We start from the raw sequence: 25,904 nt of genomic DNA, 5'->3' as shown, positions 1-25,904 counted from the left end.
CGTTTAGTTTCACTAAAAAAAGGAGCATTCCTGTATTCTTGACCACGAGCAAGAAACTGTTTTGCAGGTAAAAGTTTTTTAAAATCCATTCCTGTAGCCATCCACTGTGGGAAGGCTGAGGGGCAGAGGGTGGAAGGAAGGTTCAAAATGGACAAATTGCTTCTGACAGCACCAGAATTTGTACAGCTTCTAAAGACGTGTTTACTTTCCAATCTGTCTCTAAAAATTTCTACTGAAAAAAAATATTTTAAATTCAAGTACAAAGGATTTTTTCCCCCTTACATTAGAAATATACATGAATGAAGATATTTCATTTTTAAGACCCCAATTTGGATTATTTTTTTAATTAAATTCTCTGGATTCTAATAGTTCACTTCATAAATAAAATAGGTTTGTGTTGGTAAGTAAGCTAAAATATTCTCTTGGATTTGCAGGATTTCATAATGTGTACTTACTGGTGTGGCTTGCTGCTAAGGCAAATCTTTACTCCTCAGAAATTTTGAGACAATAACAAAAGGATTCTGTCTTCTGTACTGGGGCAGCAATACCCTTGTTGAGAGCATATTACTAGCTCTTCTACCAGCTCTGAGTTTTCCAAATAAATAGTTTCCCAGGGAGAGGATAGTAATCCGAACCCAGATCTGGCACAGAACTTCTAGGCTCTCCTAGCAAGATAGCACGCTCGTTATTCAAAGCACAAGTCTTCTCATCCTCCCCAGGCAGACAGTGGAAGAGCATGGGAGGTCAGGAAGGGCGTGCAAGGGAGGTCACGATTCCTGTCCTACTTTTCCTCTTGCTCTTGAGTCAGTTTTGACGTTTTAGTAAAGACAGTCCTCATACAAACTCTCCCCTTTTTTCCTTTGCACACCACTTGATGTCAGCTAGTCTTTACTTATTAAATAAAGGGAGGAGATGTTTACTCACTACAGTAGCAGCCATGTAGACAGACTCAAGAACTGTCACAAACATGGTAAGGTCTGCATTTAGCTTGCACTCATAGAAAACATAGGGTCACAAGATAAATGTCAATGAAAGTGCTGCTGAAGGCTGATCCTATCTATTAGGGGAAGTGAACAGTGTTATCAAAGCTGCTAGGTGTAGAAGAATAATTTAATACAGACAACTTTGATGCCTTTGAAAGGAATAAAATGAAGAGAACCCATTCAAATTATTGCCAGGAATGATTACTCTCTCTTCCCCAAGACAATTATTTTTAGTGCTGGAAGGAGAGGAAATAGCTCATTATTTTAAGTGGCTTGAATTGATTTCCATCCCTCCCAGTAATACTGGGAAAATATTTAACATGAAATAAACATAGTGGAATCAATAGTCTTCCTGTTGTCAGCTTTTAACAGTAACTTCACTAACATTTATGGGCAGGGATCAAGGGGTAAAAAAACCCCTGCCTAGATAGGTAAAACACACCAAAACTCTAGCACATTCCCAACTTTGTTACATGGAATTTTCAGGTGAAGATTTTCAGTTTATATCCTTGTTAAGTGTAAACAAACTAATGGCAAACACCAGTGTCCATTAAGGTCAACCAAAAGATTCCTTTCTGGCAGTCATGGTCATTGGTTTCATATGAAGAAGAGATCTATTCCAACCGTAGTAAGCATGCACCACACCTCCAACCTCATTTCATCCTCAGCACAGTGACTCTGTGCCACCATCCAACCAGCAAGTTCAACCAGGACAGTCTGTAGGTCTGTCCTAATGGCTCCATCAACCTAATTTTGCCTGTTAATCTGAACCTTGGTCCCTGATTGATCTCTAGCCCCAATGGTCAGCCCTAAACCAGCCCCAGCCGTTCTATTTGCCATTTTGTACTCGGGTCTAGAAGCATCATTTGTTTTAAAACCAAACCACACTCAAAATGTAGAGTTAGCCTGTAGGATGTTTTTGGCTGCTAAATCAAATTCTCTAATCCAAATTCTGGCTGCCAAACCAGCAGATCGGTCCTCATGGATCTGAGCCCTAATCTCATAATAGACCAGTGAATCCTGGTAGTCCCTATGGCTTTTATACTTTTATTTATTTCTTTTAACATTGATTTAATTTAATATTTTCTCTTTAGACAGACAACCTTAACCCAGATCAGCAAACCTATTCCAGACGTTGTCTGTATACCAGCATGCACTTTCCTACAAAGCATCTCTTAAAGGCATCTGTTTTAACATATAGACAGCAACCCCAATCAGGACCACAATGACCTGTATTTAAATGCTTCTTAGTGCCTTTAGCCGCCTACCTTTCCCCATAACCCTCACTAAGCACAGATCTAGCCTTGAAAACTCTTCTCTTCAAAAAAGTCATTCCTACTACTTCTCTTCCCTGGTAGCACGAATGTTAATCCCAATACTATCATTGCTTTAGCCCATCAACTTTATAAATTGAGGCAAGACCTGGAGGAAGCCTTCTGACCAGTTATAATACTGTATGCATTTACTCAAGTCTAAGTAAAGTCTCTACTTACAGCACTGGCTCCAGATGTACAGCTCAGGGGAGTAATCCTTATTTCTTGCAGTCCCCTACCAGTGTCCATCCCCATACCCTGACCAGTCTGACCCTGCTGGACTTTGCCTGTCAGCAGTAATTGGGAATTACATATACATGCACTGTTATACCATCCCCACTGCTTTACCTTAGCTGGTAATGCTTGTATGGCCTAGACCTAAAACTGTAGTTAACACAAGCCACTGTGAGCATTAAACTTAACTGGGCACCCCCTACAAAGCCTAACTTTCTAACTCCAGCTGATCCCCTCCTGCTGGCTTGAATTGGTTAATCCATAGCTTGCCTTAGTTAGGCAAGTGAGAAGATTAATAGCCTCTGATGGCAGCAGTTACCTAGCAGGGACTGTAACCTAAATCACCTCTCCTGGTGTTCCTGATCCTAATTAAACTCAACCTGCCTTGGGAGAAGAGCCAGACTGCAACCTGATGAGGTGACTAAGCCTAAAGATTAAGTGATCACATGTAGGTTTGGTTTCAGGCTAAGGTTAATTGCAGCCAGCTGATTGTGACCACCACAGATATAATTTTACCAAGGGGGTCTGGGTGGGTCTGAGAAATCTTAAGTACAGTCAGATATTTAAAGCCTATTTTTATTGTCTTCATGAACCCTAAATGCAGTTCTTGGACAATCTCCTGGCACTGATGTTTTCCCTAGCTGATGTGTTCTGTCTTATGTTTGTTCTTCTGATAATCTGTATCTAGCAAGAGGATCACTGATTTTAGATGGAAGATCACCATACCTAGCCATACTGGAAGAATATGTCAGCCCAAATTCTAACCCTGAAATAGATTTAAGAATTTAAGTTATCTTTCTGCTTTGTATGGAAGTTACCCTCTGTGCTTCATGAAAAGAGGTCCAGAGGTACAGTCTATGCCAATGGATAGCCTGGGATGTGGAGGTTATACAGGCTGACTCTATGTGCTGTTAAGACATACAGAAAGCCTTTCGACTTCGACAGTAATGGCATTTTCCTTATATGAAGATAAATTAATTAAAAAATCAGAACCTTTAGGGAAGTATCTCTTCACTTAAAAATACATGGTGTTGTCAAGTAAATAGTCACTCAAGCATTTGATGTGTGAGGCCACAAAGTGTTATTCTGAAATTCTGGTTTATTTTTAAAATACTATCTTTGGTCTGCAAACCCTTTTCACTGAAGTAAGTACAAGTCCAGAAGGAAATGCGATATCTTATTGACAAGTTTTATGGTGTCACAGATACCCTTTCAGACCCATGGGATTTTAGAAGAGGCTATTGCCTGCAGAAAGAGGCAATTAGAAGGGGCTACTTCAGTTTGGATTTGGAGCTTTTGAGAAAGTTGTTAGGAGGCATAGCAGTTTTTTTTTTTTTTTGTACAGAACACATGGATGTCAAACAATAAACAAGACTGTTTGCTATCCTGAAAAGCAAGCTGTATTACAGTGATAGAGTAAAATCTACTTGAACAGAAAGACCCATGCAAGAGGGAAACTAAAACTACAGCTGTTTAAATATAGGCAAATATTTCCATGATGGAATACTCATTACTCCTTTTTTAAACATCTCTCCAAAACTTGATTAAAGTAAGCAAAAGTCATTAATGTTTTAACTCTCATGTCCCTTTCTGGTGTCCCATCTCTCAATCTTTCTTAATTTCCTTTATTTTTATTTTTTCTTCTTTTTTTTTGTTTTCTTTTTTGTTTGTTTGTTTGTTTGTTTTTTTCATTTGTCAACAAAGCAATCAATTATCCTAGTTTGGATGGAAGTTTTCAAATAAAAAATTTGTGTGAAAATATTTTTCCAGAAGGCAAAGTTTTCCTTCAAGAAAGAGAAGTTCATCCACATACAGAGGGCCTACTTTCAGCAAGGCATGATGGCAAACATCACAAATCCTTTGAAAACTCAGATAGTGAACAGACATTGTGCACAAAGATAACTTTCCCCCTGAATGAACCAGCAATAATTACTGTCTTCCTCTGTCCCCTCTTTAAGGAGTTTTCCCGAGCTGTCCAGCTCTCCAATACTGGTATGATGAGTAACTCTTAGCAGGTTTCCAACCTGAAGGCTGATGACATATTTGAAAAACAAACATTCCCTTTTCTGGTGGTGCTGCTGGGCTTCATCTGAATAAGGACTGAGAGAGAAGTCAGAACAAGAGGTGTCTTTTCACAGCGAAGCAGGATGAACCACTGGACACCGATCAGTTAGGCCTGAGGAGCTCCTACAGTCTCACATGACTCAAGCAAATGTCAGAGCTGAGTGTCCTGCTTCATGCAATGTGAAATGCAGCCCCTGAGGATGATACAGAACATGACCTTGAGATGTCAAGCTTCACAGCATTCGTGCCAGATATCCACTGTTGGTTGATTACCAGGAACAATGTTTGAACTTTGCTTTCCATGTTGTTATCTTTCATTGTCCCTCATTTTACGTCTTCTCATCTTCCATGGCTAAGAGGACAGGCTTTATTTCTCCTGCCACTTCACTAACATTTAAAGTGTAAGAGCTGTAATTAACATTTGTGGCTATTTTACTCTAGATCAGAAATAGTTTTGAAGTAATTTTATGCAGAAACAGCACCTGCTGTCTGTGACGAGGCTGAAATCTGAAGTATTCTTCTCTTTGACCCCGAATCTCCACTCCTAGAAAAGACATTTTAAAGAACCCCTTAAAGGTAATTATAGCAAGCCTCAGACTAATGACAGAACATGTGGAAAAGTTACGCAAAAAAGGAAACATCATGAGTGAAATACTATTTCAGCCTCTTTTCTGTGGTTAATGGCCTAATTTTAGCCTATTTCCAAGTTATCATTGATTAATAATTAGCATACAGTTTTTCAAGAATGGCTGAGCAGGTCTCCTATGCAGTGAGACTGCAATCTCTTTTGCTCACCCTTGCAGAGAATACTACAGGGGAAACACACAGTGGCAGCAAGAGCTGCTGGTCCACAGGGAGCCTTCAGGGAACAAATGTTCTCCAAAGCATTGGAGTTGCTCTAGATTACCTCCAGCACCTATACCCAAAACAAACTGAAGTAAAAATCCAGGCCAGGGGCTGCCTTTTAGTGATGGCATCTACCTGAAAAAAAATTGTATGTGGCCATTTTTATCCCAGCTTAATTGTTATTAGTATCACTTTTCTGAATTCTTACTCACCTGATAAAGCGATGCTCTTATTTGAGGCCCTGCTGCTGCAGCTGGTGATTTGTATTCCAAGACTGCTAGTAGAAAAACACTAGCAGCGCTAAAAGTGAAAATTAATATAATAAATTGCTAATGTCAAGTAGTATCAGTGTTTGGTAGGCCCTCATTTTCTTCTCACTTGTAGATGAAAGGATAAAAAAAGGAAATATGACAATCACTTCCCTGCCTCTATTGAAAAAAAAAAAAAGAAAAAATATTTGCCTTCTGCAATGGACAGTGTTTACTTGCTGTTGTGAACCAATAATTGCAGATATGAGAAAGTTAGACATGTATTATTTCTGTTAAGGATTTGGTTTTGAAGTAATAAGCCTGTGCTTGTCCCAAAGAAAAATAAGCTAAACTTGGAGCAAGATGTTGAGGGACGCAAGCTAAAATACCTTTCCAGAAAACTGCGTTTAGAACTTGAAGTGACTTTTTAGTTAGGTAGAGAAGTTGTCTGTGCCGTGCTAGGCAACAACGTGAATTGTTTGGTGAAGTGCCACCTTGTGGCAAGCAGCAGACTCCGTTTGCGGCAGAAGGCTCTTCATTGCGTACCTCCTGCTTGGGTGTGTACGCAGCACAAGAAATTTTACTGTGGGCAGCTTGAAGCCATGATATAAGCAAGAATAGTGTTCCTAAGGAGATTTAGAATGGGAATTTCACCCTATTTAAAACTTGCGACTTTTGCTTTATGCTCGTATTAAATGCAATTACTTCGTAGGTATTAGGAAGGGTGACTTTTTTTTTTGCCATATAAATTAATAAATAAGAAGTACAGATGATCTCTGTCATGCAAAGTCCAGTTGAAACGAGCATCTTCACTTTTCATTCATGCATGACATAATAATTCAATCACTCAGTACTATTTCATTTTATTGTATTCTTTGTCTTTAGCTATGCTGCTCATACTGAGAATCATTCCTATATATTGATTTGTAGAAGGTGTTACAAAGAGACAAAATTCAACTTGGAGGCCTTAGGTGCAATGATATTGTTTTGAGCTACTTTTTTTTTTTTTTTTTTTTTTTCTGGTTTATTATCTGGTAGTCTAGAGAGAAATATTGTTTTTCCTGCAAACTTCAAGCTTAATAGCCTGAAACCATTTTAGCTGCAACAGAACTTTCAGGTTCTAAACAAACATTTTCTCCTCCTCCTCTTTTCTCCCTTGAGATTTTTTTCTTTGGAAAGATTTTCATCAGCACAAACCCTTTTATCTATATCAGTAGTTTTTTCTCAACCTTTCTGAACTGAAGCAAATAAAACTTAACACCAGTAGTAAACAGACCGGTTGTGTGGACAGCTCAAAATCCTCTTAGGCAGTTATCTCAACACCAGTACAGCCTCAAATTAAGGATGTTTAATTCTGCAGCATTGCTTCTGTCTTCCTTTACAGCTTCCTTCGCTTCCAGCAAAGGGCCATGGGTCCCTGATGTGCTCAATAGGGGCACTGAGTTCAGCAAGATACCAGTCCTACTCCTTGGAGAGCTCTCACCAGTTATAAAATCCAAATCCATGCTTGGCTGATTGCCAAAGGTCTTAAAGTCAGTTTCTATCTGCATGCAAACCTAACTTACTGTAAAATTACTGTTTAGATCTCCTTCTTTGCCCCCAGCATTTCAGAGGTGAAGGGGGAAAAGAGGTGCACATAATTGGAATTGTCAGTGGCTTACCAGGTATGTCTGGTAGCATGACAAAAAATGATGCACAGAATGCTCTGTTTTTAAAAATCTACACAGAAATCAGTCCAAGGTTTATTTTAGTTGGAATTGTGCTGTTTTAATTCTCTCCAATATGCAGCAAGAGGCAGATACTGTGAATGTCATTTCCCTTTCCCATAAACCAGCACCTGAACAAAGCATCTGCTAAAGCCACCACTGTAATTGTAAATTGAAGGTAAATGAGATTTCAAGTTAAAATCCAGTTTTGAGAGAGGAGTTCCATACATTTTATTCCAAATTAATATTTTGAAAATAAATGTTTTAGTTTTAATCAGCCTTCCTTGCCAAATTATTATTTTGATAGTCAACTGTTTAGCTGGGAGGCATTTTTTTGGGCAATGAAAATACTTAAGATGACAAACTGAATACATTGCAGCAATAAATCTCATTTTTTGACTAATTCTAATTCTATGTCGACATAAAGCCCTTATTAACCAGTATTGCATAGCCCTTCCATGCATAGGAGAAGTGAAACTTCTGGGGTTAGAAGTGTTTCTTCTACAATAAGAAGTTGTAACTTCTTAGAAGTTACAAAAATAGTTCAACTTTGTGTCCAAAGCAGATGTTCATCCAAGTTACAATTTTACTACCCACCTGTCCTAGTTTAGCCCTGCTCTGGACCAAGCTACACAGTCTCTCACTCACTGCCCCATCTTCTGACAGAATGGGGAAGGGATAATACAAGCAAAAAGGCTTGAGTTTTGAGATAAGGACAAGGAGAAATCCTTAAAGTTACCATTATGGGCAAAACAGCATTGCCCTGGGGAAAACTGTTTATTTATTATTATTAATAAAACCAAAGCAGGATAATGAGGAAGAGAACAAAAACAATTTGTCCCCACCCCTCCCTCTTCCCAGGCTTAACTTAATTTCAATTAATTTCTACCTCCTTCCCATCCCCAAGTGGCACAGGGGGAAAGAGGGAATGGGGGTTATGGTCAGTTCATCACACGTCGCTTTATGTTGCACCTTCCTCCTTGGGGGAAGAACTTCTCACATTTGTTCCCTGCTCCATGACTGCCCCAGCGGGCCCTCCATGGGCCTCCTTCAGGCATCCACCTGCCACAGCACGGGGTCCTCCACGGGCTGCAGATGGATCTCTGCTCCTCCGTGGGCCTCCATGGGCTGCAGGGGGACAACCTGCTCCACCATGGGCTGCACCACAGGTTGCAGGGGAATTCTGGCCAGAAGCCGCATTACTCCTCCCCCTCCTTCTTCACTGACCTTGGCGTCTGCAGCCGTTCCTCCCACCAGAAATTCTTCACAACAGGCAGGCAGACACCTGTCAGGTTCTATTCACATCTCATCTCCTCTCCACTTCTTGCAGCTGGGCTGGGCTGAGTTGGGCCCAGTCGGCTGCCTGGTGGGAGGCCAGAGGGTGGGGGCTGCAAGGCCCACAAGGCTCCCGCCTCCCCCTCTCTGCCGCAGCTCAGCTTCTTCACATCTTCTCTATTTTTTTTTTTTATTTTTCCCCTTCTTAAATACATTATCACAGAGCTGTTATCACTGAACATTCTTTCACCAATTGGCTCGGCTCTGGTCAGCAGTGGGTTCGCCCTAGACCAGGCTGAGTCACCCAGACAAAAAGGAAACTTATAGCAGCTTCTTGCAGAAGCTGGCACAGTGGTCACCTCCACTAAGCAATATCAACACTCTACCAAAAAGAGGAAGTTACCTAGAGAGCCTAATTACTTACCAGCTTCCACTAAATTCTTCAAATTGCCCTTGAAAATATTTTCTCTCATATAGAAATACTAATTTGTAAGGGAAATTTTTCCGCAGATGCTGCCTTTTTTGTAAGCAGCCAACTTATGAAATCTTTTAAGCTTCAAGGATATATGGTCCCTTTATTGAACAAATATACTACATCATATAACCAACTGCCTTTGCTGTTTTCACACTAGTATCACACTAGTGGCATAAGGTTTTCTGTTATAAGCTTGTTTGCAACATTTTTTGTTCATTACTGGAAAAATTTGCATGTGGGAATAAAAATTCACATTACTGGAATGTAGAGGAAGAGTGGAGATATCATTATCGTACTGTTTTACTTCCTCTCACCTTTCTTCTGATCTTAAAGTTCACAAGGTATTTCTGCAGGTTATCCTTATCCATCTGTATGTTCTCCAGTACCGTCCTAGGGGTGATAACTATCCATGCAGTGTGGTTTTGTGCGTCAACATCTCTCTCAAAAGAACTGAGTAAGGCTGATTCAGTCTTCATAATTCTGCTAGTAAAGGGCTACAGGGACTAGCCCTGTAGGTCTGGTACTTCTTTCAATACTGTATCATCATCTCTCTTCGTTAACTCTCTTCCCAGTCTGCAGATCCTATTCCAGTTCCTAACTTTTCAGGCTTAAGGACAGGCCACTTTATCAAAGGCTTCAGCGTCAATATAATTCCTAAATAAAATCTTTAGATTATCTTACCAAAGAAAGCTGTTAAGCTAGCTATCATGGTCTAACTTTGATACATCTGTGCCATACATGATTCTAATTGTCTTTTCACAGTTCGTTTTGGAGACTGTCATGCTATTGAGTCTAAATTATTAAGTTTGTAGTTGCACAGAACATTTTTACTTTCCATTCCTTATAAAATATTGATGCTCTCAATTGCACAGTACTTTGACTGACCTGATAATATTATTCAAACACCTTACATGTGGACTTGCACTTTGTATGTAATTTTTAGGTTCTTGATGGAAATTACCTGCTGTCTTGATGCAGATATGCTATTTAGTTTCTGTCTTGTAAGACAATTTCTGTCTCACAGTCAATAAAACTTTACCTCTTTCTGTACAAGAGCAGCATAGTTCATCTTAGTGAAAACCGAGATCAGCTATCACTGACGTAGAAAAATGTATCTGGATTGTGCTAATCTTGACTCTGCATTTATTGCATTTTCATTTATATGGTTAAAGAATCTTTTCAATGTTTCCTTTCCAAGCTCAAATGAAGCTTTGACAGCTTTCTTTTTATTTCTAAAATTCCTGACCTTAGTTCCTTTTCTCTCACATATTCTCAAAACTTCTTTTCATTTAATACTGTCTAGAGAGAAACTGAATTAATGTTTTATTATTTGAGTTCACTAGTTACTGTCTACTACGTTGTTTTTTTTAAGGGAAATGAATTTCAACAGCCAAACTTATGTACTGCTAGAGAACTGAGAAGGCAAATAAATATAAAAAGTCATTAATGTCTCAGTTGCAGGGGGACACTTAAGACGCCTAAAAGTCTTTTGTTTTTCCTTTTCTTTTTCTTTTTTCTTATTTCCTTTCTTTCTTTCTTTCTTTTTTTTTTTTTTTTTAATGATCCAGTCACTGTAATCTAAATCAAAACAATAACAATATCACATTTTATTAGGCGAAAAACTGCTTGTGGAAAAATGGTCTATCACCAATTACATCCATGGATTTTGGTTCACTTAGCATTATTTTCAGTATTTTTTCAACAATCTCCAAATTTTACATAAATTGCAGTTCTAATTTGTATGAGAATTTCTATCTGACCGCAGTTTAGAGATCTCTACTCATATCAAAATCTGATGCTCCTTTCAGTTTTTCCTTAATAGCGCCAACCCTTTGCTACCTATGTCACAATTCCTTTTGGCATCGTCATCAGTTCAGCATGAACATAACTCTATTTTCTCATCATTTCCAGATATCCTTTATAGCTGCCTTATACAACCCTTATATGAATAAACCTTAATGAGAAGAACAGGGAGCAAAAGTCACGGGGAGAAGTGACACAACACGCGCCATAATTGCTGCACTTCTAGGACTTCTCAGTTAGTACTTTTTCGCAGCTTTCCACTTTCTCATTTCTCCCATGACTTTTGCTACCTGTTCTTGCATCTTTGTAACAAGTGTGTCCTGGTTTTGTTAGTGAGGGGGGGCCTAAGGTGGTAGCTTCTGTAGGAAACTGCTAGAAGTTGCTCCCCTTTGTTCAGTGGACTCGGCCGGGCCTAGGGCGGACCCGCTGCTGGCCAAGGCCGAGCCAATTGGTAGCAGAATGTCCTGTGATAACGCCTCTGCGATAACATATTTAAGAATGGGAAAACAGAAAAAAAGAGAGAGAAGAGAAGATGTGAAGAAGCTGAGCGGGGGCAGAGGCGCAGAGGGGGAGGCACAAACCTCATGGGCCTTGCAGGCCTCACCCTCTGGCCTCTTGCCAGGCAGCCGACTGGGCCTGACTCGGTCCAGCCCGGCTGCAAGAAGTGGAGAGGAGATGAGAAGTGAATAAGATGTAAAAAGGATCCTGAGAGACATCTACCAGGCTGTTGTGAGGAACGGCTGCAGACGCCAAGGTAGTTCAGAAGGAGGGGGAGGAGTGATGCGGCTCCTGGCCAAGATTCCCCTGCAGCCTGTGGTGAAGACCATGGTGGAGCAGGTTGTCCCCCTGCAGCCCATGGAGGTCCACGGAGGAGCAGAGATCCACTTGGAGCCCGTGAAGGACCCCATACTGGGGGAGGTGGATGCCTGAAGGCAGCTGTGGCCCGTGGAGGGCCCGCTGGGACAGCTGTTCTAGAGGCACTGCACCCGTGGAAGAGATGACCCACGCCGGAGCAGTTCCACGAAGGACTGTGGCCCGTGGGAGGGACCCCACGATGGAGCAGGGGAGGAATGTGAGGAGTTCTTCCCCGACCATGAAGCAGCGGCGTGAAACAACGTATGATGAACTGACTGCAACCCCCATTCCCTCTTCCCCCCTGTGCCGCTTGGCGGGGGAGGGTAGTAGAGGTGATGTTGGGCTCGGGAAGAGGGAGGGGTGGGGGGAGGTTGTCTTGTCCTCTGTCTCATTATCCTGCTGTTTGTAGTAATAAATGAATAGTTTTCCCCAAGTCGAGTCTGTTTTGCCCGTGACGGTAACTTTAAGGATTTCTCCCTGTCCTTATCTCAAACCTCGAGCTGTTTTTCTTATATTTTCTCTCCCTGTTCTCTCAGAGGGTGGGGGGAGTGAGAGAGAGACTGCGTAGTCTGGTCCTGATCGGGGCTGAACTACGACAAAGTGAAAGCCTGCAGTTATCACACACTTGATTTTCTGGTGTTTATTTATTTTTCTTAATTTTATCATATGCTGACCATTTCAGATGTCAAACCTAGAACAGTTTTTCACCATCAGATTAATTCAGGAACAAATAGCAAGCAGCTTCAATGAATGTCAGGAACTCTTTCTCCACACACACACATAGTTCAGAGTACTGCAAAAAGTGATCAAAGAAAGAAGGACTTACAAGACTTCTATCAAGAATGGGTCATACACAAAGTTCTTCACTTTCTTTCCTCTTCTAATTCCTGTGGTTGTTCTTCCTTTTATTTTTAAGTCTGTTATAAAAATCTACTCTGTTTCCTGGGTGGCAGCTGTAACTAGCAGGCAGGTCTCCTCATTCCCTGACCCACAAAACTTATGGCCAGCTCAAAACATGAGTCTATGCTCTTGGTTTAAGGACTAAATGGCTTTAATGGCTAATGTCCTCGACACAAGATCTGATTTTTGCCATGCCACTTTCCTTCTGTTGTCAAGCTTCTATATGCTTCTTTGCATCTGCTGAAGTAAAAACACTTAACAAAAGAAGTTGTATTGTCTCCACTTTATAAATGAGTCAAATGAATCACAGAGGTAAAAATATGATAGCTAAGAACATTTAGCACGTCAGTAACAGTGCTAAGAATAAAATCCAGGTCTCTTGACCCCAATCCAAAGTACATTGAATCACCCTGCTTTAATCCATTGAAATCACTAAAGTGGATGACTTGTTAAGTTGCTACTCATGACAAGCAAGAATGGCAGAAACAGGCATTTAAGTTGAAACCCAAGCTGCTGCTTGTGTACCTGGAATACTCACTGGCTAGACTGTAGATAAAACCAAGAGCACAACCCAAAAGATCTTTGTCTAATTTCCTTTTGTGCCATAGATGCTACAGGGAAAGGTTTTCTTCCTAGATTTCAGTTATGTGTGTAAATTTTTGTTATTGTCCATGCCCCCTGCTTGGTAAGATGAGTTAAGATGATAACCCTTCTTTCACCCACCTAGCCAAAAGTACTCATCTATTTACATAATTCTCAATGTGAAAAATACATGTCTCCTTGCAACTGAGTAAGTGTGTTTGAGCACACCTCGTACTCACTAAAACCACTGAGGTTAACACAGCATATACAATACATGACTGGAAGGAGGAGATAAACGACCCTTGCTTTTGCGTAACAACGATGTCTAGGAAAGCGGCTCAGACTGAAGGAGCTCTGTTCAAATTACTTGCCTTTTCTGTTGAAGCTGGGGTCAGACAGGAAGAAAGACAAAAGAGCTTGGCTTTATAGTCTGACGATTAGAGGGTTGAGTACATGATGTGGGATTCAGTAGTCTGAACCCAGGAACATCTCTATATGTCAGCTAATGACTGCTAATTTAGATTCAGTAAGCCTTCAGAGGGAGACAATCAGATGGTTTATTGGTACCCAGTTATAATATGAGGGAGGAGATGAGGCTTGAAGACAGATTCTTCAAGCCCTACCTCAGGCTGTAAAGGAAGATGTCAGTTTATTGCTCTCCTACCGACTTATGTTGAGCACTTTCAATAGCAGTTGCATATGGCTATTTTTCCAAGTCTATTCGACAGCTTGATACCTAGGGCCTTCTTGCAAAGTACAAGAGATGCAGATTTAAATTTCTGCAGGAGACAATTGAAGCAAGGTCTCTCATTGCTGGAGAGAGTGCCCTGTCATGGGGATAGTGGGAGAGAGAATAGAAGAGAGAAGAGAGTGAAAAATAAAACCAAAATTAGGATGGAAGCTGATGCGAACTGTCCTTTCAAGTGGACATGCTCTTCAGCTGAATATACAGCTGAAGGGTCCAAATGCTGCAGTAGCTTCTTGGAGTTGATTTTTTTTTTCACAGATCCATCTGAAAGCAGCAATAAGATCAAAACTGTTCTGTGAATACAGTTGGATTTCAAACCACTGTTCCCCTCAGAATTCCATTGTAGCTCCCTGCCTGGCAAGGTGGCTATTTTGAAACATATTTCCACCCACCTAGCCAAGATATCTACTTGTATTTTGGATTCTGCTTCTGTCCCATTCTAGACTTGACCTTTTCACAAAAGTACGTTGTAAAAGAATTCTAAGTATAAAGGCTAGGTGATGTCAGATAACATTGACTGTTGGGAAGTTAAATAAATTTTACCAGATTTTACAGAAATACGTGTCAAAAAAGGCTTGCAAGTGAGCCTTTAAGAGTTAGTGGAATTCTATTAAAATCAACACAGAATTAGCATTGCAAAGGTGATTTATTGATGCCTAGATGTGAAGAAAGAGCCTGAAGCAAACATATCAAGACAGCTGACATTTTATGCTCTTTATTTTAAAGCTGATGGATGACCATCATTTATAAAATACAGCAAAACAAACAGTTTCAGTCAGATGCAAAAAAAGTGCCATCTCTTCAAACAACAGACTGGCTTGGTGTTGGTATGCCATCATAATCATCTGAGTAGTGCTGATACTGGTCGGTAAGAAGAGGCTGATGCAACTCATCCTTATTTTTCTTGGCGCGTACAATACATGCAGCAGCAGCAAAGATAATTGCAACAAGAACCAGTGCAGTCACTATTGCAATAGTTATCATCTCTGTGACTCGGAGAGCTCGACCTACAGGAAAGAAAGCAAAAGGAAAAGTTATTAAAAGTAAATGTCAAATATATGGGTAAAAATTAGAGGGAAAAAACGGAGATCAGTGTTTGATGAGTTGTGAAGCAGAACTAGTTTTGGTTGGTAATATTTGTTCCAAAATGTGGGAAAATGTCAGTCTCTTGTTACACTCTAAAACCAGACCTAGACCCTTCTTCTGCTGTCTGGTTTGTGAGGGATTTGCATCCTCTGTAGTGATTAATGAAGGCATATGAAATAGGAGGAAGTACTTTCTCCAAGGTTTAGATTCAAATGAGAACTTCTCCAAAAATGGAAACTGACAGTGGAAGCTTCATGCAGAAACAATATAATTAGTAGCTATTTAGCTGTACTAAATCCCAAACAAAACTGATTTGGAAAGCTAGGCAAGAAAAGAGAAACAGACTTTTATGAAAGCATCAAATACTGTTTGTGAAATTTGAACCAACTTTGTTACATGCTGCATGAACTTAAAGGGAGAAAGACATGATGAGAAAAAAAGAGGAAAGATCTAGGTTGGATATTTTACCTGGCCACTCGACTTCGTAGCTGTATCCCAGGTTTTCTGGTGCAGTAACAAACATTTCATTATTGGTAACTGGAGGCCAGAAAGGTACCATATTGTACTGTCGGTTATGTCCAATAGGGGCATTCTCCAGTGGATATGTTGAGATATCTAAATTTGAAAGTCAAATCACACTTCTGTAAATAAAATCAAAATAATTTGCACTACTTTTTTTTTTTTTTTTCCCCAACAGTGGCTCAGTGTTTTCAGCTTTTTTTTTTTCAGTTGTTCCTAACTTAAATTAAATTAGTTTTCCATTGTGACAGATCCAGAATGGAAGGCTCTGCTCTGTCCAAAAGCAAGACCACCAATGATATCTCTGATTTTTAACAGAAACTACTAGGATATGGTGAAGATTTTGGCCTAGGTTGGGCTTTTAATTTCTTCTTTCATGGAAAAGGAGAAATATATATACATGGAGGACTTGGAAAATCTTTTTGCTACAATCTGGCTTTGTCTGATTGTAACAGTGATGAAGAGCTCTGTCATGCAGTTCAGGAGGACAGCTGATATGAACTCAAGTGGAATTTTTTTGCAATGCTATGGTAAATCAGGAGAAAGTCAGCTGAAGCAAAAACAAAAGAAAAAAATAATCCATCTTGGTAAGATGATGCAGAAGCTTGTGATAGATCATGTAAGTACCACAAGGGGATACAATTGCTCTCTGATAGCTGATGTGGGAAAAATACATGATGCAGGTTGTGGAAGCTGCACAAAGAAGTCTCAGTTCTGTAACAGCAGCTGTCTTCTGTAGAAGACGGGACTGGATTGTCCTAGAGCAATACAGTCACTGCTTTGTGCAGACTAATGCACAGACATTAGACTTACATAGAATTCTTGCCCCAGTTCACTGATGCCAATCTCCTTCCATGTTTATTTCCTTTTTTCTTCCTTCCTTGCAGCTCCTTCCTTCTGTCCTTCCTTCCTCTCTCTCCTTCAGTTCCTCCCTTGCTCCTTTTCTCTCTTATTTTCAGAGTTAAAAAAGCAAGGGCAGCCACAGTGGCCACCCTTTGAAAGGATATGGAAGTGGCAATGGAATGCTGATAGTAAATCACGAAGGTGTTCAAAATGAATCGTAAGGTTGTGCATGGCATCTGATCTTGTTTGACAAGAAGAAACATGGATGTTTACTCCACACAGTGACGGAATGTCCGTGAAGTGTGAGGACCTTCCATGCTTGCACTATCTTTGCTCTGTAGAGACAATGTGGTTGCACAATTTTTTTTTTTTCTTGAATTGTGTCTGTTATCTCTGACGAAGTCTTTTCACAAACAGTGATTTGAAAATGGATGTCAGTGACATGAGGAAGGGAGCTTGCTTGTTATTATTCTGTCTTTTTAAACTTTACTAACTGTTAAAATTCTAGTCCTCTCTCCTAAGTTTAGGGGCTTCTTGCTATCTCACAAGAAGCAGCCGAGCTTTTGTGAGCTTACAACCAGCCATCCCACCTCTGTGCATGTGCACATCTTACCTGCAGAATACCTTCTCAGCCACTCATCAAAAACAGCATCTGTAAATGTATGCAGCAGGACAAAAATGGGGTCATTTGGTGATAAATGAGTTTGCCCTCCTGTGCCATTCAAAAATAGATGAGCCAAGTTGTGAAGACTTCGAACTGCTGGGTCGTATCTCCCTGAAGGATCACTGTACCCTGTATGCAAACAAAGAACACCACAAAAAAAAAATCCCAGTGAAGATTTTGTTTGGAAGCTGCAGTCCCAACTGAATACTTTTTTTTTCCTCTGAAAGGCTGTCATGTTGTTTTGTTACCTTGCTTAACATAAATGAGTAGCTACTTTTCCACCTACTGGCATTTGAGAAATGTCCCTAGCATGCATAATTTTCAGATTAAAATAGCCTTTATAAAAGAATGCTGAGAATGTGGAGTGCAAGCCTACTGGAAGCTAATGCAAAAATGGCCCAAATATACCACATCATAGCATAAAAATAAAGGTATATGGTTAGGACCTACATATCTTTCAGCATAACTGAAATAGTGGTATATGTTTTCTAACTGCTGAATTAAGTATGTATATGTTGCCATCTATTCTAATGAGCCAGCTGTTACGTTTCCACACATAATTTCCATGCTTTCTGTGAACACATCTCAGAAAGCTTCACATGCTCTGTTTTTTTTTTTTTCAGTAAAGATACTTTTTGTAACTTTGTTAGTGGCCAACACCTGGTAATCCTCATGTCAGTTGTCAGGATCTGAAGCATCATGAAAACTTTTCCTGTTCTCCCTTTCCAGGGAGAAGTTTGTACAGTTAATTGGCTAAAGCCGTGTTTAGATACTTAGATATTGATAATCCATTCGTCAAATGTGATAAGCATCCAAAACTTTCGTATGTACTTGGTTTGTTGGTGCACATTCTTGGTTTTGTTCTCCAAGAGAAAGAAAATTAAGCATATCCTCCCTGTCGTAGGAGTTATGCCTCTTCAAAAGAGCCAGAGGATCTACAGGAGGTCTGGCAGGGATCTGAACTGTCATTTGGTATTCTTTTCTCATTAATCTTTCCTGTTAAAAACTCTGGACTATTAAAGTGCAGAAGCATTTGTCAGGATACTGGCTGAACAGCATGTATCAAGTCTTTAGACTGGTTTCTGTGTTGGAGGGTGTGTCTTCAGATGCCAGTGATTGAAAATTTCTTTGTAAATGTGTACAGCTTAGAGTAGAACAGAGTTGTACGGCCCAGAGAGAAGGACTAACACGTCTACCAGTAAATCCTGTACCCAGACCTCAATTCCTACTTCAATACAATTTCATTAAGTACTACCAAGGCTTACAATTTCTTTTGCTTTCTTTTGTTTTTTTTTTGTTTGTTTGTTTGTTTTAATTCAGATACAAGAATAACTACTATGAGCAGGTTTGTTTTTTTTTTTTTCTTTTTTTTTTTTTTCTTCTTGTTTAAGGATGCAGCTGCATCATTTTGCAGGCAATGACTGTCTGTTTTCAGCAACAGCAACCTATTACTATGTTGCAAGGACCTGATGTGAGCTAGTTTCTACTTAGCACACCAGTGACAGACTTTTGTGGCTTTTACACATTTAAAGAGCTGTCATAAGGTATAAAGTAATTTACCCAGACCTTATTTCCACTTAATAATAAGATAATACTTAACAGTAAGAACAACATGTTCTTAGTGTCCAATAGACAATCTCTAAACTTATACTTCCAACAGGAAAAATGGCAAGCCTGCTCCCTTCACTTATTTGGAGTTGTTCTGAGTCCTTTTATTTGCCATGTTTACCTTCTACTGTGTTACGGAAACTGTCTGTTGAATTGGAATAGAAAGGAGGAGTGTCAAATGCACCAACTTCCAAACACTGAGCAACATCCTCAGGCTCTGGGAGACGCTGTACCATAGGCCGTGCAACATTTCCAGCAGGATTTCTTCGAATGGGACCACCCTCAGTGCCTGGCAGTGGAGAGGAAAAAGAAAATGATACTGATGCAAAACAGTAGGCCACAGAATGCATCCTTCTAATAACGGAACCATGGGGCAAAAAAAAATCCCTTGCAAATTACACTTAAACTGAGTGAATGGATCAGCTCCTCAGCAAATGGGTGAGCTCCTCAGCAAAGAAGCTGAATTTTCATGGGGTCCTGTGTGCTGAATTGTTTGCACTAGGATTAAAAAGGCATCTAGAATCCTCTTACTGAAATTTGTGGTTCTGTAAGTGCTTTGGGAAAATTTTATATAGTTTTTCAATGTAATTTCTGAATGAGACCTAGAACAAAAATTTTGAGAATATCATGATAGAGTAGCTGGGGAAAGAACTATAGTTGACCATGTAGGTGAATAACACAATATTGTGATTTTTCCCTACTTTTTCCCCCTATCTCCAAGAAGACGATGAGTTGTGGCTTGAAGGTGATTAATATACAAGAATCTTCTTGGGATTTTTTAGCTTTTGTAGCTGAGGTAGATATGTTAGGATTCAATATTCTTCACATTCAAAATGTGCTCCACATAGTTAACACAGAGATTCATTAGATGTTCTCCTTTTAGGAGCAGAATGCCATGAAGTTGATAAGTGGAGTAGTTGGAAGAAAACTTTAGCTTCTGTTAAGAAATGACACTACTAGATTTAATTTTTTATGGCACAGGAGATGAATAGATACTGCATAAGAAAGAAAGTCAAAACATTCAGCTCTTCCTCTGCTACAAGCTCCTGATCAAATTTTGAACTGCTTTTTGGCATAGTGCAAGAAAGATGATAAGTATTTCAGAAGACTGATGAAACCTGAATCAAGAATACTCAAAAACCACTTTAAGACATTTTGGCTGGGAAAAGCTATTGCAATGTAAGGTATTATATTTACTCATTATTAAAAGGATTTTCTCTCCAAATATCTGTTACCAGTCATACTTACTATTACAGATGGTTCCCAAAGTTTCATAGTCTTCAATATTTTCACATAGAACTCGCCACTGAGAGAAGATTGAGTTTTGGCTGATAAGAGAGACATCAAAAATGCTTCTAGCTCCCATCAAGTCATCTGAGCAGATATCACAGGTGTTTTGTCCTGTTGCAAAGTTCCAGTAGGGCAGTCCAAAAGTGGGGTCCTGCAGCATGTTCTAAACCACGTAAATATGGTGTTAATACATGTGTGCCCTGGATGGCTATAGTATTTACTGCTAGATGGATGTTAAAACACAGTTAAATACATTTTAGTAAGAGTCAGAGTACTGCCTTATGGAGAGAGGAAATCTATGGAAAATCTTTGAAATCTAGAAAAAGCTTTCAGTAGTTTTTTGCATGGATGACTTCGACTGTTCAACAAAACAGATAGCTGGACTATTGAATTCAGTCATGGATCTCCCTCTTTAATAAGACAGCACCTCTTCCATGCAACCGTATTGTGAGTAGTAAGAAACATCACTTAATACTGATACTCCATTTTTCCAAATATTTTTAATGGCCTGTCAACAACAGTAGCATTTGTAGCACACAGAATAATTAAGCCAACTGTGGAACAGCTAAGCAGATGGTAAAGTAAGGAACAGGGATACTAGCCCCTCAAATTGTCAGTGTTTGGTTCTAAGACGGGTTGGAGTTGAACAGTTCTAGAGTGTGTCCTGGCTTCCAGTATTTATATATCAGAGCTTAACTAGTGATCAAGTCTCCTCACATAAATAGGAATATATACTAAATCACTAGGAGCTAGAACTCCTCAGGGCTTCCACCTAACGAAGTGCCACTGATGCTGGATGTGAGTGTTTGGAAGGAGTTCGTGCGTCAGCCTGATGCAGAGCTGTTAAAGCTAGTGGAAACACTTGAAGTTATTTCAAAGTGTATTTAATCCTGACCTTGAAAACTTTAATTCTGTCTTCTTCAAGAAGGATGATAGTCCATCAAATAACTTATTCATTTTATAGATAGTTTTGTATGAGGAAATGGAAACAAGACAATCACTGATATATGGAAAACAGTATAACAAAACACTAATTTCTCTAACCAGTTGCACTAATTATACAAATAAAATGTGATTCTAAATCCCTGAGCCATCTCTGTAATACTTTTTTTAATAGAATTTCTACTGCTTTGATTAGTCTAACTTAATCAAGAATCAGGGCCTATTTTAAAAATAACACTAGCAATAACTTTTGTTGGTCCAATGAAACGCCTTCAATGGATTATCTACAATTTGTATCTATTTTTACGGGAGACTTTAAAATAACTTTTACATTTTCCATTATTCTCATTGAAACATTACTTTTAGCATGTCTATAACAATGACAGGCTAAAACCTAAATGCACTGTATAAAGTTTAGCATACCTAAATGAATTACTGAAATTGAAGCAGAATTATTTCAACACGTAGAAAGAGTTGTTATCATTTTTGCCTATTGATATATGTGGAGAAATTCTTTAACTGTACAAAACATAGCATGAACACATAGCTCAAAATTAACCTGAACTTTACCTGCATGTCTCTTTCAAGCTGCAGTAGATGGTACCTATGCCATGTGACAAAAGCTGGTCCCTCATGAGAGAAATCAATTCCGCCAAAACTCTGCTGCCCTGCACCAAGGAAAGTCTTCCTAACAGAATAATAATGAGACCACACAAAGTAGTTATAAATTGAGATATTCTCAAATTGTGGTGTGTTGCCATCTGGTCCAAATATTTCTTCACGTCTTCTTGTGGCAATAACAATGTCAGGGTGGATTGTCAGCTTGGCTTGGTGTAAGGCATTCACAAAACGCCTTCTTTCTTCTGCATTCAGATCCAAAAGATTCCTCCTGACTGTGAGGATACAGAAGAAGCAAGTTACTAAGGTAATAAACACTGAAGTCTGATCTCACAGGACTAATTCATTTTGCTCCTAATAATTTCAAGTAAATTATTTTTTCTTCAAGTATTTATACATTTTTTATTTTGGCAATTCAGAGACTACTGAGCATAAACAGAAAATATTATATGCTATCAAAAGGCTGAGCTGAATAAAAATAAAACCTGAAATCTTGTAGTTTTACTGCTTTTAGAAGTATTGTTACAGATTATATTTCCATCCTTTCATGAATTCATCCAATATACTTAAGGTATCCTGTGGTAATGCTTGACAAGAAAAGATTACCGTGTAGTGATTTATAATAATCAGAAGCTCTACTGCTTGACAATTTAGTGAAATGATACATTGTTCATGTTCGAACCTCTGTAGGAAAAAGGGCAGTTTCACCAGTAAATGGTGAATTTCACACACTACAACATTTGTCTTTAACGTCATTACCTGCTACTATTAACAACAGCCATATATTAGTCCTTTTTAGCAGTATAGCTTAAACCTTTTTAAAAATATCATTATCCACATATAGACAATGAAACAGGAAAGTTGACTTGTTGAAATAGCTGTATATCAGCAAAAGAAACAGAGTCTGTATCACCTCAGTCCCAGCCAGCACTCTTTCACCTATACTGAGAAAATTTCAGGCTAAGTTTAGACTAAGACACAGGCAGAAGTCTTCACAACTATTCTTCAATCTGCACCCATTGTCATTATAAAAAATACTGTAATATCCATAATTCTCAAAATGAGTGATAGACTGTGTTAATGTGAGCAGCAACAGTTCTTCAGCATGAATCAATATGAAAAACAAATGTGAATTACATTTCACTATATAAAGTTGACCAGTGGGAGGTATTTTGGTCTCACTGAAATTTATATAAATACTTTTATAAAGCATTAATTTCATCCAAACACTTTATATCCTGAAACATTCTTTTCTGTTTTGCAGAATTGACCTGCTATGCTAGCCCTGGTCACTGAAGGGTTTTTTTGTTGTTAATTTTAAGTAGCGCACTAAAAATATCCATCTAATTTTGATTTACATAGACATCTTCACATTTTCATTTTTCAAAACACTTGTCTGAACCACAATAAAAAATTAGAACTGTTATTAAAGTTAGGCATGAATTCAGAATATATGAAAGTACCAAACTGCATTTTACAGATATTTCATATGGATATGCCAACGGTAATCAAATAATTATTTCTAAAGTCTGAGCAGCTGAGGTCAGCTTTATGGATGGACAAGAGAGGTGACCTCCATGTAGAAACTTAAAGCATAATGAGAAGCTAATTTCCCCTATTTAAACTCATGTTGTCATGCATGAAAAATCTGATTTGCTTAGCATTTTACTAAGTAGTAAAGGATTTAATAAGTGAGAAAAGTAAAAACTGCTCTTGTATACCTTGGAAAATCAGCTAAAGCTGCTTTTTGCGTATCTCCAGGTTTACTTTGCTAAATTTGTGTGTGTTAACATTTATTTCTTGGTTATTTTCCAGGGTTATCATCACTGGTAATGAGAACAGGCCAGAACATCAGAGGGTGCAACCTGGCTTAGCAAATCCAATTCATGAGTCACACTTTCTGCTTTCTAGTTTGCTTCTTGGAGCTCAAATGATGAATAAAATCCTAAGGTCTTTCCTACAGCACTCAATAAGTTGTTTTTAGGGAGTCTTATTGTTAAGATTTTGAATTGGTAAGCAGTCTTTTGTTAACCCTTGCTGGAACATGCACTCATGTTCTTGAAGCATTTCTTATCTGGTGAAAATAATGGCAGCATTGAGTTCTGTTTCTGCAAGAGACATTGTGCATTTATGCTAGAGACCTGTCATTTCTCATGTCAACAGAACCCACCACTCATTTGAGGGATTATGGATTTTACAGCATTTCAATAATACTTTGCAACTTTCACTAATAGACTGAAATCTTGTTCATTCCTATGGGTTTGACTTGAGAACAAAGATCTGTCCCCAAGGCTGCTTGTCTTTTTCAATTTATTTACAATATTCAACATTTTTCTAGTCCCACAGGGTTTCATAACCATCTCAAAAACATTTAGACATCTGTTTACTGCTATTCTGAACTAAACTGAAACTGGAGAACTCTCAGAAAGGCTCATCAGTCCCTGTGCTGATTCATCTGAACAGCTCAGTCGTGAGTTAAGGCTTTTAAAGACATTGACGGCAACTACATTAGTAAAAATTTACAAGGTACATAGTTTAGAAATGTATTTAGAGATTTTGGATCAAAAGAACTGCTGTTACACTTAAACTATTTACAAGGTATTAAACATGATACCTAGGTATGTATCATTTGCAGACGTATTCACAAAAACATGTCTATGTACGTTCTTTTACTCTTAAATAATTCCAAAGAATACAATTTTTTCAACTTAGAAATTATGTTCTTTAATAGACTTGGTCCAAATCCTCCACTGAGTACAAGTTTTATTTCTTCCTTTTATTGGGTAGTAAAAACAGGTGCTTGGTACACAAGCTGAACAACTTATCTAGCAGCTGCCTCAATAATTCCTATGGCAATGTACATTTGCTAAATAAATATAAAGGATATTTGTATTTTAAAGAAAAGAAATACACTAAGTACATTTAGAAGCAAGCACCGCCAGCAGGCAATTTTCATGTCATATTTGTGATGCTCTTACCTATATTGATTTGCTGGCTGCAGGTAGGTCCACTCCAGCCAGGGCGACACGACCCACAGTTGTAACCAGAGAAGTTACCATTGCACCGACAGGTTTGGTTGAAGAAGCGTATGGGCCATTGCTCACGGTCATCCCGCCCATCATGGATGTACTGTGGGCCATGGGGTCGCGAATCCACAGTCACCTGAACACACCGGCCCCTCCCCGTGGACACACCACACCGGTCAGTACCTGGCCCGAACACAGGGAAATAGTCTGGGCAACACATGCCACTCCTCAGGGACTCGACGGTAGCACACTGGCGAGGGAACTGAGCCCCTGCATGGCTGAACATGCTGAGAAGCAGTGGCAGGGAAAGGAGCATCAGCACAGGGAGCTGCATGACGGCAGATCCAGCAAAGCCAGCTCCTTCTGAGAGCCGGCAATCCACACACGCTGACTTCTCCTCTCCTGCGATGGGACACCCAGCTCCCTCTACAGAGAGGGACTGAGAGAGAGAGAGAGAGAGAGAGGGAGGGAGAGAGAAGAATAAAAACAAGTTATACAAACCTCCAGGCTACCCCTTCCAGGCCAGAAAGTGCCTCCAAACCCTGCACTTTGATAGTCTAACTGGAAAAGTGAACAACTCTGACTACAGACACTAATGTTCTTCCCTTCTCTCATTATCTGCACAAAAGACAGTAACTACCTAGAGCTATATCTGCTCATTGACTTCATTGACTTCTAAGTGCTTCCCAAATGTTCATTCACATTGTACAACTGCCAGTCAGATTTACTTCACTACCACAAAATGCTAAAACCTGTCTAAGGTACCAGGTTTTTGAACCTTTTTTTTTTCATAAGCAATCTTCCTCCCTCCCCATTCATGCCTTTCTTTTCTGCATTTAACTCCTCTATCTTATTCTCTACTCAGCAGTTCCCCTCTGCATCCCCTTGCTCTTCCCTGGTGGCAGTTCCACTAGAAAGTAAAGCTACAACTCTCCATGCATTGTACCTGTTCTTTTTGGTACCTCTTCTTTGCTGAGATCCTGTTCTATCTCTGCACGTCCTATGGCTGTGTCTAACCCAAAATAAGCACCGCTAATTTCTCTCTTGGTTCAGTGTGCTTACTAATCCTTCTTCTACCAACACAGTATGGCTTGGCCTCACCCTCCTTCTATTAATCCCCTTTCTACTTCAGTGCATTTCCCTGGACTTTAAGTACTTGAACAGCACATGATTTCTTTCATGCTTATCTCCTTGTGATTTTACAAGTTTTAGCAAAGGTCAGAGACAAATACTTGAATTCAAAACAGAACAACTGTGAAGGTTTTTTTTTTAATTA

At 39.3% G+C, this 25,904-nt stretch overlaps 1 protein-coding gene and 1 long non-coding RNA gene across 2 annotated transcripts in view; one reads left to right on the top strand and one right to left on the bottom strand.

Moving 5' to 3' along the window:
* The window catches only part of LOC147596300 (uncharacterized), a 57,564-nt gene that overhangs the window by 11,753 nt on the left and 19,907 nt on the right, over positions 1–25,904 (top strand). Inside the window, exon 3 of the long non-coding RNA XR_015261493.1 lies at positions 21,858–21,909. This is a non-coding gene — a long non-coding RNA (uncharacterized LOC147596300). The remainder of the gene's footprint in view (positions 1–21,857; positions 21,910–25,904) is intronic.
* TYRP1 (tyrosinase related protein 1) lies at positions 14,834–24,978 on the bottom strand. Its single transcript, XM_010117834.2, has 7 exons — positions 24,581–24,978; positions 21,555–21,877; positions 20,001–20,205; positions 18,874–19,041; positions 17,094–17,273; positions 15,587–15,733; positions 14,834–15,039 (listed from the first exon to the last, which is right to left on the bottom strand). The coding sequence occupies exons 1-7, from the start codon at positions 24,960–24,962 to the stop codon at positions 14,834–14,836; spliced, it is 1,611 nt and encodes a 536-aa protein (XP_010116136.1). The 5' UTR covers positions 24,963–24,978.

Source organism: Chlamydotis macqueenii, chromosome Z (assembly GCF_036417535.1).
Source record: "Chlamydotis macqueenii isolate bChlMac1 chromosome Z, bChlMac1.mat, whole genome shotgun sequence".
In the NCBI taxonomy this organism is placed as follows: domain Eukaryota; kingdom Metazoa; phylum Chordata; class Aves; order Otidiformes; family Otididae; genus Chlamydotis; species Chlamydotis macqueenii.
Note: the sequence above shows the minus strand (reverse complement) of the source record. Positions and strands in the feature narration are given on the sequence as shown.

Excerpts from the sequence above, each read along its gene's own strand:
- TYRP1 (XM_010117834.2), bottom strand. The coding sequence starts at position 24,962 with ATGCAGCTCCCTGTGCTGATGCTCCTTTCCCTGCCACTGCTTCTCAGC. Across the intron at positions 15,734-17,093 it reads GCTGAGAAGGTATTCTGCAG|ATATCTCAACATATCCACTG; the intron begins GTAAGATGTGCA and ends TTTCAAATTTAG. Across the intron at positions 15,040-15,586 it reads CTACGAAGTCGAGTGGCCAG|GTCGAGCTCTCCGAGTCACA; the intron begins GTAAAATATCCA and ends TCTTTCCTGTAG.